A 12072-nucleotide genomic window follows, 5' to 3' on the forward strand; every position below is an offset into this window, starting at 1 on the left:
TTAGGAATGAAGAAGTGATTTTAATGAAAACACGTTGGTAGCTGCATACGAAGTAAAGAAAAACACACGAAAGAGAAAAATGTCAAAAGGCACACGTACTTAGTACTATGATCCCAGGATATATACAGAAGAACAGGGACAATTACAAGAATAAATTATCCTCCAGAATGGGAAAGTTTAACATAACCTCAAATTTAATAAAACATAACACTTGTAAGCATACAACAGACTTGAAAACTGAAGGAATGAGCTTTCGAAGAAACAACGTAGCGAGCCATTAAAAAAAAAAATTCACATTGTTGTGCATTTACCTGTTGTAAAGCACACATAAAAAATGAAAAAAGTAAGCACTCGGAAATTACATAGAAAAATGGAAAGAAATTAAACATGCAGAGTTTAACATTTAGTTAGCACTCAGCTATAAGAAAAAACTCACAAACTGTCAAATACATTTGTAAATGCTGTTTTCAATCATGGAAGTATCCAGAAAGAAGAAATGCCGGATTATTGCAGCCTTGCAACAATGCAACCAGGGAATTTTATGCTATATGTGGGTACAGCATTGAGTCTGTCACGATGGAGGCAGGAAACAGATCCACTATTAGAGAACAAGATGCTCCCCACAGAATTCATGTCATCAGGAGAAGCAATGGAGATGGAGGGGGTCAAGAATGAGAGACTGCCACAAAGTGTGACAGCCTGAAGTGGCCTGATGGACACCAACGAGCTGCAGGAAAATGCAAGTAAATGTGTGAACCTGCAAACCAAAGAGGGTCCATGATGGGGGAGCTTGTGGGCAAATCTGTGGAACCTGCTGTCTAAGAAGGAGCTGATGTCAAACATGGTGTTTGGTTGGGGCTGTTCCAGACAGGCAGCGCCAGAAGTCAAAAAAGTGTGCTGTGACGCAGGCCTCCTAGGGTCCCAGGCACCTCTGTCTCCTGACGGGACAGGAGAACTGACAATCATGTCTTCTTCACTTCTGCTTTCCAAACCTCATGCGTCTTCCTCTGCTCGTGAACTTTAACTGAGAGCGACAAACAGAAGGACTTTCAGATAGTGCCCCACCTTCCGCAAGGTGACAGCACAATTCAGTAGAAGCCTCTGGACACCAGCTCCATCTTCCTGCCATGAAGTCTCTCATGTGAACTCAAAGCATCGTGATAATTTCCAACCAAGATCAAGGACAATGACCACAGGTCAAAGTATGAGCATAATCAAATGGGACTGTCCTCTTCCAAAACCTTTCCATAATACTACTTCGTGCAAGGAACACAGATGTGGTATTCACTAAGAAGGACAAAATGTGGACTATACATCTTTCCATAAGAAAGATTACAGAGGCGAGTAGATATTCAGTCAGAAAAGCTGCAACAGTTGACCAGAAGTGAAATTTCAAGAATACAAGTGTCACATCATGAATGTATACTAGGAACATAAAGAAAAGTGAGAATCGAAAAACTTTCATCTAAAATTATACCAATTTGCACGACTATACAAAAAACAAAAACCACTTATCCCTGGGTCCAAAACATGTTGTAATATAAATAAGACGAGTGTACACAACTGTACAATTATTTAAGGTCCAAGGTGATGAAATATGTAGTACAGATGATGCATAAATAGATGGATATTTATTATTTTCAGTGTTCATATCAGCAACATGACCTGCGAATTGGTACACTGGGGGTCCCTAGTAAAGATGAGACACTTATAAAGATGAAGCCACACATAACAATTAAAAGGTCTCTTTCCTGCCCTGAGTTTTCATGAAGAAAATAAGTGAACTGCTACACTTGAACGTTGCCCCACAGTCTTTCCAGTCCTAAGCAATCTCTCCAGTGTGTTTGCTCACATTTACCACGAGGTTTCAAGCAGAATGAAGGCTTTCCCTCACTCCGTGGATTCAGATTTTACTCTCCAGTGGGTTCTCACAGGAATCCAAGATATTTGTGAGCTTTCCCACATTACTGACATTAATACCCCTCTGCCCATCATGGGTTCTGAGATGACGTTGAAACTGTTGAGGCTGCATGAAAGCTTTCCTACATTGCTGACATTCATAGGGTGTCTCCCCACTGTGGGTTCTGGCATGTAGTTGGAGGCCAGTGTGACGACTAAAAGCTTTCCCACATTGTTGACATTCATAAGGTCTCTCCACACTGTGGCTTCTGGCATGTACTTGAAGGTTGGAGTGACGACTGAAGGCTTTCCCACATTGCTGACACTCATAGGGCCTCTCTCCACTGTGGGTTCTGGCGTGTAGTTGAAGGCCAGTGTGACGAGTGAAGGCTTTCCCACATTCCTTGCATGCATAGGGCCTCTCCCCACTGTGCATCCTCACATGCACCTGCAGGGATGAGGAATGTCTGAAGGCTTTGCCACATTCCTTACATTCATAGCGTTTCTCTCCGGTGTGAGTCCTCCCATGGATTCGAAGTGTTGAGGAACAACTAAAGGCTTTCCCGCATTCCTTACATTCATAAGGTTTCATACCACTGTGAATTCTCATATGCCTTTCAAAGTGCTGAGGCTTCTTGAAGGCTTTCCCACATTGCTGACATTCATAGGGTCTCTCCTCACTGTGGCTTCTCTCATGTGCTTGAAGGGAGGAGCGACGACTGTAGGCTTTCCCACATTCCATACATTCATAGGGCTTTACACCACTGTGCATTCTCACATGACTTTGAAAATGTTGACGCCTCTTGAAGGCTTTCCCACATTGCTGACATTCATACGGTCTCTCCCCACTGTGGATTCTGACATGTACTTGAAGGTTTGCTGGATATCTGAAGGCTCTGCCACACTCCTTGCATTCATAGGGTCTCTCTTTGCTGTGACTTCTCACATGTATCCAAAGTGATGAGGAACAACTGAAGGCTTTCCCACATTCCCTACATACATAGGGTTTCACACCACTGTGCATTCTCACGTGGGCCTGAAAATGTTGAGGCCTCCTGAAGGCTTTCCCACAGTGCTGGCACTCATAGGGTCTCTCCTCTGTGTGTGTTCTCACATGTACTCGAAGGCTAGCCGGATAACTGAAGGCTTTCCCACATGGCTTACATTCATAGGGTCTGTCCCCACTGTGTACCCTCACATGGACTTGAAGGTAGGAGTGATGAATGAAAGTTTTCCCACAGTGCTGACACGCGTAGGGCCTCTCCCCACTGTGCCTTCTCACGTGTACTTCCAAGGACGCAGAATACTTGAAGGCTTTGCCACACTGCTTACACTCATGGGGTTTCTCTTCACTGTGAGTTCTCACATGTCTTCGACGTGAGGAGGAACACCTGAAGGTTTTCCCACACACCTTGCATTCATAGGGTTTCTCACCACTGTGAATTCTCATATGCCTTTGAAAACTCTGAGGCATCTTGAAAGCTTTCCCACATTGCTCACATTCATAAGGTCTCTCCTCGGTGTGTGTTCTCATATGTCGTCGGCGGGAGGAGTGACAAGTGAAGGCTTTCCCACAGTGCTGACACTCATAGGGCCTCTCCCCAGTGTGTGTCCTCACATGTTCTCGGAGGGATGAGGAATAACTGAAGGCTTTCCCGCATTCCTTACATTCATAGGGTTTCTCACCACTGTGAATTCTCACATGCCTTTGAAAATGCTGAGACTCCCTGAAAGCTTTCCCGCAGTGCTGACATTCATAGGGTCTCTCCCCGGTGTGTGTTCTCATATGTCCTCGAAGGGAGGACTGAAAGGTGAAGGCTTTCCCACACTGCTGGCACTGGAAGGGTCTCTCCCCACTGTGCATCCTCACGTGTGCTCTGAGAGATGAGGAACTAGTGAATGCTTTCCCACACTCCTTACATTCATAGGGTTTCTCTTCACTGTGTGTCCTCTTATGTACTCGAAGGGATGAGGAAAAACGGAAAGCTTTCCCACACTCCGTACATTCGTAGCATTCCACTCCACTGTGCAATTTCATGTGTTTTATAAAGTTACTGGGACAACAGAAGGCTTGCCCACATTGCTCACAGACAGAAAGTTTCTCTGTACTGTGCGTTCTCATGTGTCGCTGAAGGCAGGAGTAACAACTGAAGCCTTTCTGACATTCCTTACATTCATAGGGTTTCTCCACAAGGTCCGTTGGCACATGAGTGCTTAGGCACGAGACACAACTACAGGCCAGCCCACATTCCTCACATGGATGAGGTTTGTGTCCAGTGTCAGATCGTTGCTGATTCTTAAGGAAGGAAAAATCCGTGAGGGCGTCTCCACACTCTGTGCACTCTTCCGGTGTAACTCCAGTCGGACACCTCTCAGGCACAGGAAGGTTTGTAATCTGGTTCAGGGTTTCTCCACAGTGACCACCTTCACTGCTTCCGTGGAGACTCTCCAGCAAAGGACTCCTGTTCAAAATAGGAAGCACACTGTGAGGGATTGATGGTTATAACTGATTTCTTAATGATGACTTATTTACAGTTCTTGATTATTTTGACTATTTGTCATTTTCAGTAAATACGTATGTTCTCAGCATTGTCTATAGTTTCACAAAGTAACACAGGCTCAATGCCCAGGCTGAGGACTCAAATAAAGCCAGAACTTTCAGTGTCTATTACACTGGGGCTTCCTGATTATTCTTTCATGAGACGGTCAATATATTATTCTTTTATGAGACACTCAATATCTACATCCCATTGATGGAAATTTTGTCCTGTGAAAGTTTTGAGGACACATCTGTCTAGCTAGGTTTCTAATTTTTCCTTAACTTCAAGTCAGTCTGACATTCTGCTGAGACCCCTTCCTCCTGCAGGAATGCCACTCACCTCAAACAACTCTCCTGGGTTTGGTGCTGATCTTCAACGCTATGAAATGGCCAGTTTTCTCCAAAACCAGACCAGGAATCACTTCCTCTGAATCTTACTATTTTCTCCTTACTGAATAATTTATGCTTCAAAATATCCTGCTGAGGACTTGATCCGCTGGCTTTAACTTGAGTGAAACAATCTGCAACAATTCGTAGCATAATTTAATCTCTTGGGAAAGGAATGTTGGGATCAAGAAAAGACAAGAGACCATATGTGGAGTTCCTGCCATAAAGTGATCCAAAAACCTGACCAAATGTTAGAAGACAGAATGGAGATGTGAAAAAAGAAAAACTCTGAGGACCTCGGATATCAGGGACCTTGGCAGAGTAGAGAAATGAGTCAAAATGGCGGACTGTTCACTAAGAAATACTTCAAAACAGATGGAGAGGGATATGGAGATAAATATTATCAGAAGAGCAAAGTACGAAGGAACTGGGCAAAGGCAGACCCCCCCAATGCTCCCTGTATAAGAGGAGATACAGACGGGGGGCGAGAAGGGATGACAAGTCAGCAGGGAAGCCAGGTAAGTGACAAACGTCACCCGTCTCAAACAGTGCCTGAGTCTCATTTCCAATGGACGTATCCAAACATCATTCCCACCTCCAGAGCCTGTTCCTCCCGAGGGTGGCTGCTCCCCTGGTGTGCGCAGGCACATGGACCCAGATGGAGCCTGTTTCCACTGCCCCAGCTGCCATGGGAGATGGATGGTGTGTGCGGCTGCTGACAGCTCAGGGGGAAGAGCTGACCGAGAGGGAGGACGGAGGGGAACAAATAGTCCATGAGACGGGGCCATACGTTGGTCTTCAAGGCCAGTGAGGATGGATAAGTACCAGGTTAACTACAGCAAAATGACCATGTCAACTGTGTATTAACACAGTGTAACTGACACAGGGGTGGAAACCATAGAGCTGCACCAAAGGGACACCGGAGACTATATTTATGCTTATAATATTAGGACACCTCCAACTTTGGTTCAGGAGTAATAAAAAATCCATTTAATCCATGAAACCTTGTCTTTGTGGAAAAGCTATTTGACTCTAGGTGGTTCCATGGAGGCTTGGACTGTGTCTCTCTTTTTTCCAACATGTTCTCATTTCCTGGCCCAATAAAAAAGGACAAGTGAAAGAAACACCTGTTCCCTCCCAGACTCAGTGAAGGCGTGAAGCCGTCCTCACCCACGGAGGCCAGGTTCCTGCAGGTCTCCAGCATCACGTCTCTGTAGAGCTTCCTCTGAGCACCATCCAGCAGAGCCCACTCCTCCGGGGTGAAGTTCACAGCCACGTCCTCAAAGACCAGCGAGTCCTGAAACAGCCCACACGTTCTACTTCAGCCAGGCCCCATCTTCACCAAGGGGTGTGGGAGGGTGACAGCCAGGGACCCGGACTCAACTCCTAGGACTCCTGAGCTCACACTCTCATGGGAAATGACAATGAATGAGCAACTCAAATGCAGCATGCTCAGCGATGGCAAGTGCTGATGGGAAGCTGCAGCAAAGTGCAACCATGACAAGTGATACAGACTTTACAAACTCCTGGTTCTAAGAAGTATTCTTCCTGAGACACAGCGGATTCTGAGGTAAGGTAAAGACTGAAAAATGAAGTCATCTTTCAGATACCATGGAAATGGATAATGGATTGATCACAAGTTACGTCCTTGTCAGCTGCAGAACTGGAACCAGAACGTCAGGATGTTCTGAACCCTGAGACCTGCAGTGCAGCTTGAGCTGAACACTCTCTCCTTGAAGGGAACGGCATTGAGGGGCTTGGACTGCTCCCTACATGGCAACAGAGCCAGAGGCACGACCCCCTCCCAGGATGAGGTGGACACTGTGGGCAGAGGCGTGGGCCAGGGCTCAGGGGTTGGCACACTTGTTGGGTAAGAGGAGAGCCTGTTCCTGAGGAATCTGTGAAGTCAGCAGGGGCTCTCAAATAATTCCTCGAGTCTCTAGAATTCAAGGAAAATGGTCACACAAGAGTCACTCAAGGATCGAAAAGCAATAGAGCTAAATGTGCCTTTAACTGAGAGGAAAAAAATACCTATATAACAACTTCAGAACACTACATGCTAACACCACACACATGAAATAAGGAGCACTAAAAAATCTAAAGAAAAAAGTCCCAACTACATCAGCTGCAGAGAAGGCCAGGTCACCTCACCTGGGGTAGCCACTGGGGTTTGCCCCACACACCTGATAGGACACTCGTATTCTCACGGTATTTAAAAAAAATCATATAACAACGAAAAATAAAAACAATATAAATAAAATAATAAATGGGCAAGAAATGTGAGGAGACCCATCTCCAAAGAAGAAATAAAAATGGCCAATAAGACATGAACAGATGCTGGCCCTCAGCCAGCAAGAAAATGTAAAACAAAGCTCCAAGCAGACCCCTGTTCACTGACTACAGAAATGGAGCAAGTGCTGGCGGGATGTGAGCAAGGGGGAAGCTCATCCATCGTTCACGGGCATGTAAATGGTGCAGGCACTTTGGAAGACAGTCTGGTGGGTCTCAAAAATGATGAACCCAGAATTCGAATATAACAGCTGCGACTCTCCCTACACCTCCATCTGTTCACCAACCCGGGAGCTCTCCAAACCCCACCCTATTGGGACTTTTACGGAGGCTTCATCACGTACACATCATCAATCATTAAACTCAGTTTCAGGTGTTCTCCCCTCTCAAGACAGTGGGGGCAGGACTAAAAATCCCAAGCTTCTACTCATGGCTTCATCTTTCCAGTGACAAATCCTCCTCCAGGAGCCTCATCAGAACAAAGGACGCTCCTATTGCCCAGGAAATTCCAAGGGTGTCAGGAGCTGGGGGCCGACAACAATGCATGTTTTCTATTATCTCACAAGCCTTTCAACACAACTGGCTCTAAAGAGGATGAATGGCGCCCGGACTTGGAGACAAGGAAAGAACGTCCTTTAAAGAGTAAAGTGATTCAAAATCCTTCATGACTGTTTCCTAGTGGGGAGGGGGCTTTCTATGAAACACTATTCTTGGGATGTCTCTCAGGTAAGAAATGCTGTAAGCTGACAGTTCATGGAGAGATGTGGTGTATTGAATTATTTTCACAAACCTACATTCACAAAAGGTGAACATGTTGTGTGTGAGTGTACTTTATGAAGGCTGCTGAGCTCTCAAAATGGACAAACATGAGGAGTAATTGATAATCAGCACTAATTTATAAGACCTTACTCTAGTGCATGTGATAATGTTTCAAGGTGTATGACTCCTCAAATTATCATGCCAATGGAGGAAAATACTGAGTGAATAATTATTCCACTGCATGCCTCATATTAACAGACTTCTCTTCTTAACTCATCTTCATCTCATCTTTCTCTCTGATACTGAAACAGAAATTGCTTCCTAGACATTTAAATACCTGTACTGGATATTTATACGAAATCCTCCTGGCGTTCCTTCTTATTTTTCAAAGGTGAAAATTCCTCCTTAGTACACATATATCTGTTTACACTTGTCTCTTGGTGGGGACAAGAGGTGCTTGGTCATAAGCTCTCTCAGTGGCATGTGGAAGAGGAGGATATCGAGATGAATGTGCCCAGTGACTGAGGACAAGTGCTGGCTCCTGTTGGAAAGATGTGTCTCTGCTGCACACACCAGGCTGGGAGGAGAGCATGCCTTCAGGTGTCAGTTTTCTGTTGTTGGAGACAATGAGTTTAATAAATTCCTATTAAAATAGTTTACACACCAAAAAAAGAAAGAAAGAAAAGAAATTCCTATTAGTCTCCTATTCTGTGTTCTTAGTTGTTTGAGTTTAATAACTAAGGTCTTCTGGATGGTTTAACATAAAAACACATTCAAAGTCTGGTTTCTTTTCAGAGTGTTTTCAAGTTTCTGTTGGCGGAGGTCATCAAGGAGACATAATTGGGGCTGACCCTGGACCTAAACCCAGGCACCTGGGGGCTCCCCGCCCCGTCCTCTGTGCTCGGAATGTGTGCTCCACTTCTCTTCCCAGCTCTGGGAAGATGCCCCAAGGACACAGCCTTGGGATACTGATGTGCTCTTGAGACCATCTGGACAGTATATGTGACAGAGCACAGTTAAGGCCTCAAATAAACGTTAAGATTTGGTGGGTGGGAGCAGAAAATTACTCATCTTTTGGCTGCATAAGACAAGCCTCTTAAGCTTCCATGCTCGTTAAAACTGCCACGTAAAATCTGGAGTGGTCTGCCCCTTTCTTAGGTCTCTCCCCGTCCTACACACATGGGGACCAATTTCAGTTTCTATCTGGGAAGCTCCTGAGGGTGGGACCCTCAGTATGCAAATGTGTTCCTCACCATGAGCTCTCGGCAATGACAGACAGAGAAACCTCTCCAATGCTGACCTGCCGTACAGGCTAGATCTCTAAAAAATCATGAATACAGGAAACTAATGCTGTCGTTTTCCCAGGAAAAAATGTTGTAACAAAGGAAAAACTTCCCCTTTATTCATAGCACAATGAATGTGCATGCCACACACGAAAGAATATGAAGATAATCACAGAATCAGATGTTGAGAAAGCTTCCAGAATTCAAATTCAGAAAAAGTGTATTTTGAATCCTACAAACAAGCAGTTCAACAGCAACTTTTTAAAATGAACTTTGTAAATATAGACTTTTGAAACTAATTATTATTACAACTAATTTTATTTAAGTCCTAAAATACATATAATGCAGGATACAAACAGATTTCATATTTCAGGAGTTCACGTATCAGACACCTATGCAGCCCCAACTGGTGGTTTGCTGGTCTCCACCGGCCTTGGCTGGACAGGGGTTGAGTCAGTTCCTGAAAAGTAACTCTGGCTTCTGTTACCATGGTGACCCAGGTGTCAGGGAGATGTTATCTGTGGGAACCTAGTGGGCGTCTGATAATAGATTGCCTAAAGGATAACAGACAGAACAACTAAGGATAGGCAGGCAAACACTAAAAGCTACAATTAGTAGCTGCTAAAAAAACCCAAGTCACTGGCCATGCCATCAGTAACGGCTAACTGTCCACTGGTTTCAAAATGTTACATGAGAAATGCTCAGCCCCAAGGGGAATCAGTACAAACCAATATGGAATCAAAAGGAGATCGATTTCACAAACTCGAGATGGACAAAAGTTAGTTAACTGCAAGTGCTGGGGATGATGTGGAATAAACACGCGTGTCCAACAGTAAGACAGTCGATGCGCACCCTCCTCCACCAGCGTTTCCGAGTAAATGTGAAGTCGTCCATAATCTACAACCCTGAAATTTTTCTGCAACATGTAGACATTTACAACGCATTTGCACTTGGAGATAAAAACAAGGCAGCACTGTGGCAGCACTGCCAACAAAAGGAAAAAATAAACTAGAAATGACCCAGGCCTCACAAGGACTAGAGTGGATAAGGGAACGCAGTGCCTCGAGCCTCAGACGACGCCAGCACGTGTGACACAGACTGGGGCTGAGGAAGCACAGAGAGGCCCTCCATGTGACATGGATGCTGTGTTCCTGGTGATATTCACTCCCTGCAAATTCAGCAGAGGCGGAACCACACAGAGCCCTGCTTGGTGAGGGAACACAGACGGAAAGCCACAAAGAGAAACACAAAGAAGCAGGACGGTGGTCACCCGGGGGAGCAGCACGCTGGAAGATGCCACCACCCAACCAAGAAAATAAAAGCCTTACACCTTCATGTGACACAACAAAAGTCCAGGCGCTGGGGCGCCCTGGGGTCACAGGGCGCAGATCCCGTCAAGGACACACCAGGAGGAGCAGCGCGGTGGGAGCCAGCGCAGGGCAGCACCTGCTCCACAGCGACAAGGACACGGAAGGCAGGAGGTGGAACCTGGTCCTGAGCTGGGCCGGGTCGCCCCGCGGGGAGGTGGGCAGGCGGCCCCTCCCAGTGCGGGAAGGACAGAACCCAGGGCTGCGCTCAGCCCGGCTCCCTCCTCAGGGCGGACGCGCCCCTCCTCCCGGGCCTCCTTCTCAGCAAAGAGGAGCCGCTCCGAGCTCCCGCTCCGCCCCGTATAGACGCTCCTTTCACAGACCCTCTCACCAGCAGGGACCCCCGGGAGCCCGCCCCACGTGTGACCTTCACAGACTCACTCAGCGCGCGGCACACTCGGCTCCACCGACCCCACGCGCGATGCCGCCCGCCTGCCTGCTCCCCTCCTGCCCGGCAGAGGAAAGCCCTTTGCTGGGGGGTTCGGGGCTGGAGGACCTGAGACCCGCCCTCGGCCCCGTCCCACCGTCTTCGGAACCGAGTCTCCGGCCCCCAGTCCGGACGGGGCTCAGCGTCAGGTCAGGCAGGCCCACCCCGCGGCCGCCCCGCCGCCCCGCCGCCCCAGCCCTGACCGCCAGCCGGGGTCGTCCCGCCCCCTCGGACCCCGCCCGGACAAGGACTTGGGTGGGACCGGGACGCCCACGCGGAGCCGGGACGGGACGCCGGGACCCACCCCGCGGCCGAGGGCGGGGAGTCGGGGGGACCCCGGGGGGCGCAGGGAGACCCCGGCCCGCGGCCGCTTCCAGCCGGTTCCCGCCGGTTCGAACCAGCCTTTCCCGGTCTCGGCCCGGCCCGCGCACTCACCATCTCCGCCCGCTCCGGACTCTCCGCACGTCCTCCCCGCGGCCCCGGCAGGTGACAGCGACGGGACGGGACACCTGGGGCCGCGCGGGGCAGGTGCGCCCCGGGAGGCCAACTGCAGAGAGCGACTCCCACGCGGTTGCGAGAGTGCCCGCCCCGCGCTCTGATTGGGCGGTGCTCCAGCCTGCTGCGTTTTGATTGGGCCGTATTTCAGGCGCTCACCCTGCTGGGAAGTCTGATTGGACAATGTTCTGGCATGTCACAGGGCCCTCATTGGACAGTTCTCCAAGACCCTCCTCTGTGCCTTGATTGAGCGATCCCGGTCCCGCCCCAGCACCGCTGCCTCACTCCGCGCGTCGTCGTCCCTGATTGGACAGCGTTCCCGTCGCTAGCGTGAGTGATGGGCGGGGCGGAGGTCACGTGGCTGAGGGAGGCGGGCACGGCGGTGACGCGCCTCAGCGCTCCCTGCCTCGCCTCCTCAGGCACGCGGACCGCCCGCCCGAGTGGCGCTGTCGGAGCACAGGCTCCTGGCGGGGACCTCCTGCCTCTGCCTGCGACTCCGCAGCCCCTCCTCCTCCTCCTCCCGGAACGGGCAGTCCTCAGTTTCCCTGGAGCGCCCCTCCTCAGGACTCGGACCGGTGGGACAGGGGGCGCGGTCACTTGGGTGCTCGGCCCAGGGCGGGACTCCCG

The 12072-nt window shown here is 48.7% G+C and overlaps 1 protein-coding gene and 1 long non-coding RNA gene across 4 annotated transcripts in view; one reads left to right on the plus strand and one right to left on the minus strand.

Annotated features, from left to right (window-relative positions):
- Positions 1-12071, minus strand: LOC102148548 (zinc finger protein 709). Of its 2 annotated transcripts, none has more exons than XM_023646360.2 (4): positions 11386-12071; positions 5996-6122; positions 4779-4959; positions 1-4361 (listed from the first exon to the last, which is right to left on the minus strand). In XM_023646360.2, exons 1-4 carry the CDS (start codon positions 11386-11388, stop codon positions 1904-1906), a joined length of 2769 nt encoding a protein of 922 aa, XP_023502128.2. In that variant the 5' UTR covers positions 11389-12071; the 3' UTR covers positions 1-1903. The 2 variants fall into 2 exon arrangements, with proteins under 2 accessions (XP_023502128.2, XP_070128545.1); XM_070272444.1 differs by lacking the exon at positions 11386-12071 and adding an exon at positions 8211-8484.
- Positions 11882-12072, plus strand: part of LOC106783362 (uncharacterized) — a 6707-nt gene continuing 6516 nt past the window's right edge. Inside the window, exon 1 of one of the 2 annotated variants that reach the window (XR_011440349.1) lies at positions 11882-12020. This is a non-coding gene — a long non-coding RNA (uncharacterized lncRNA). The other variant, XR_011440348.1, reaches the window with a different exon arrangement.

This window comes from Equus caballus, chromosome 7 (assembly GCF_041296265.1).
Source record: "Equus caballus isolate H_3958 breed thoroughbred chromosome 7, TB-T2T, whole genome shotgun sequence".
Taxonomy (NCBI): domain Eukaryota; kingdom Metazoa; phylum Chordata; class Mammalia; order Perissodactyla; family Equidae; genus Equus; species Equus caballus.

What these genes read in the sequence shown, in the direction of transcription:
- LOC102148548 (XM_023646360.2), bottom strand. An exon ending in CAGGAACCTGGCCTCCGTGG is followed by an intron (nt 4,960 to 5,995) that starts GTGAGGACGGCT and finishes GAATTGTTGCAG; the next exon opens with ATTGTTTCACTCAAGTTAAA. An exon ending in ACCCAGGAGAGTTGTTTGAG is followed by an intron (nt 4,362 to 4,778) that starts GTGAGTGGCATT and finishes TATTTTGAACAG; the next exon opens with GAGTCCTTTGCTGGAGAGTC.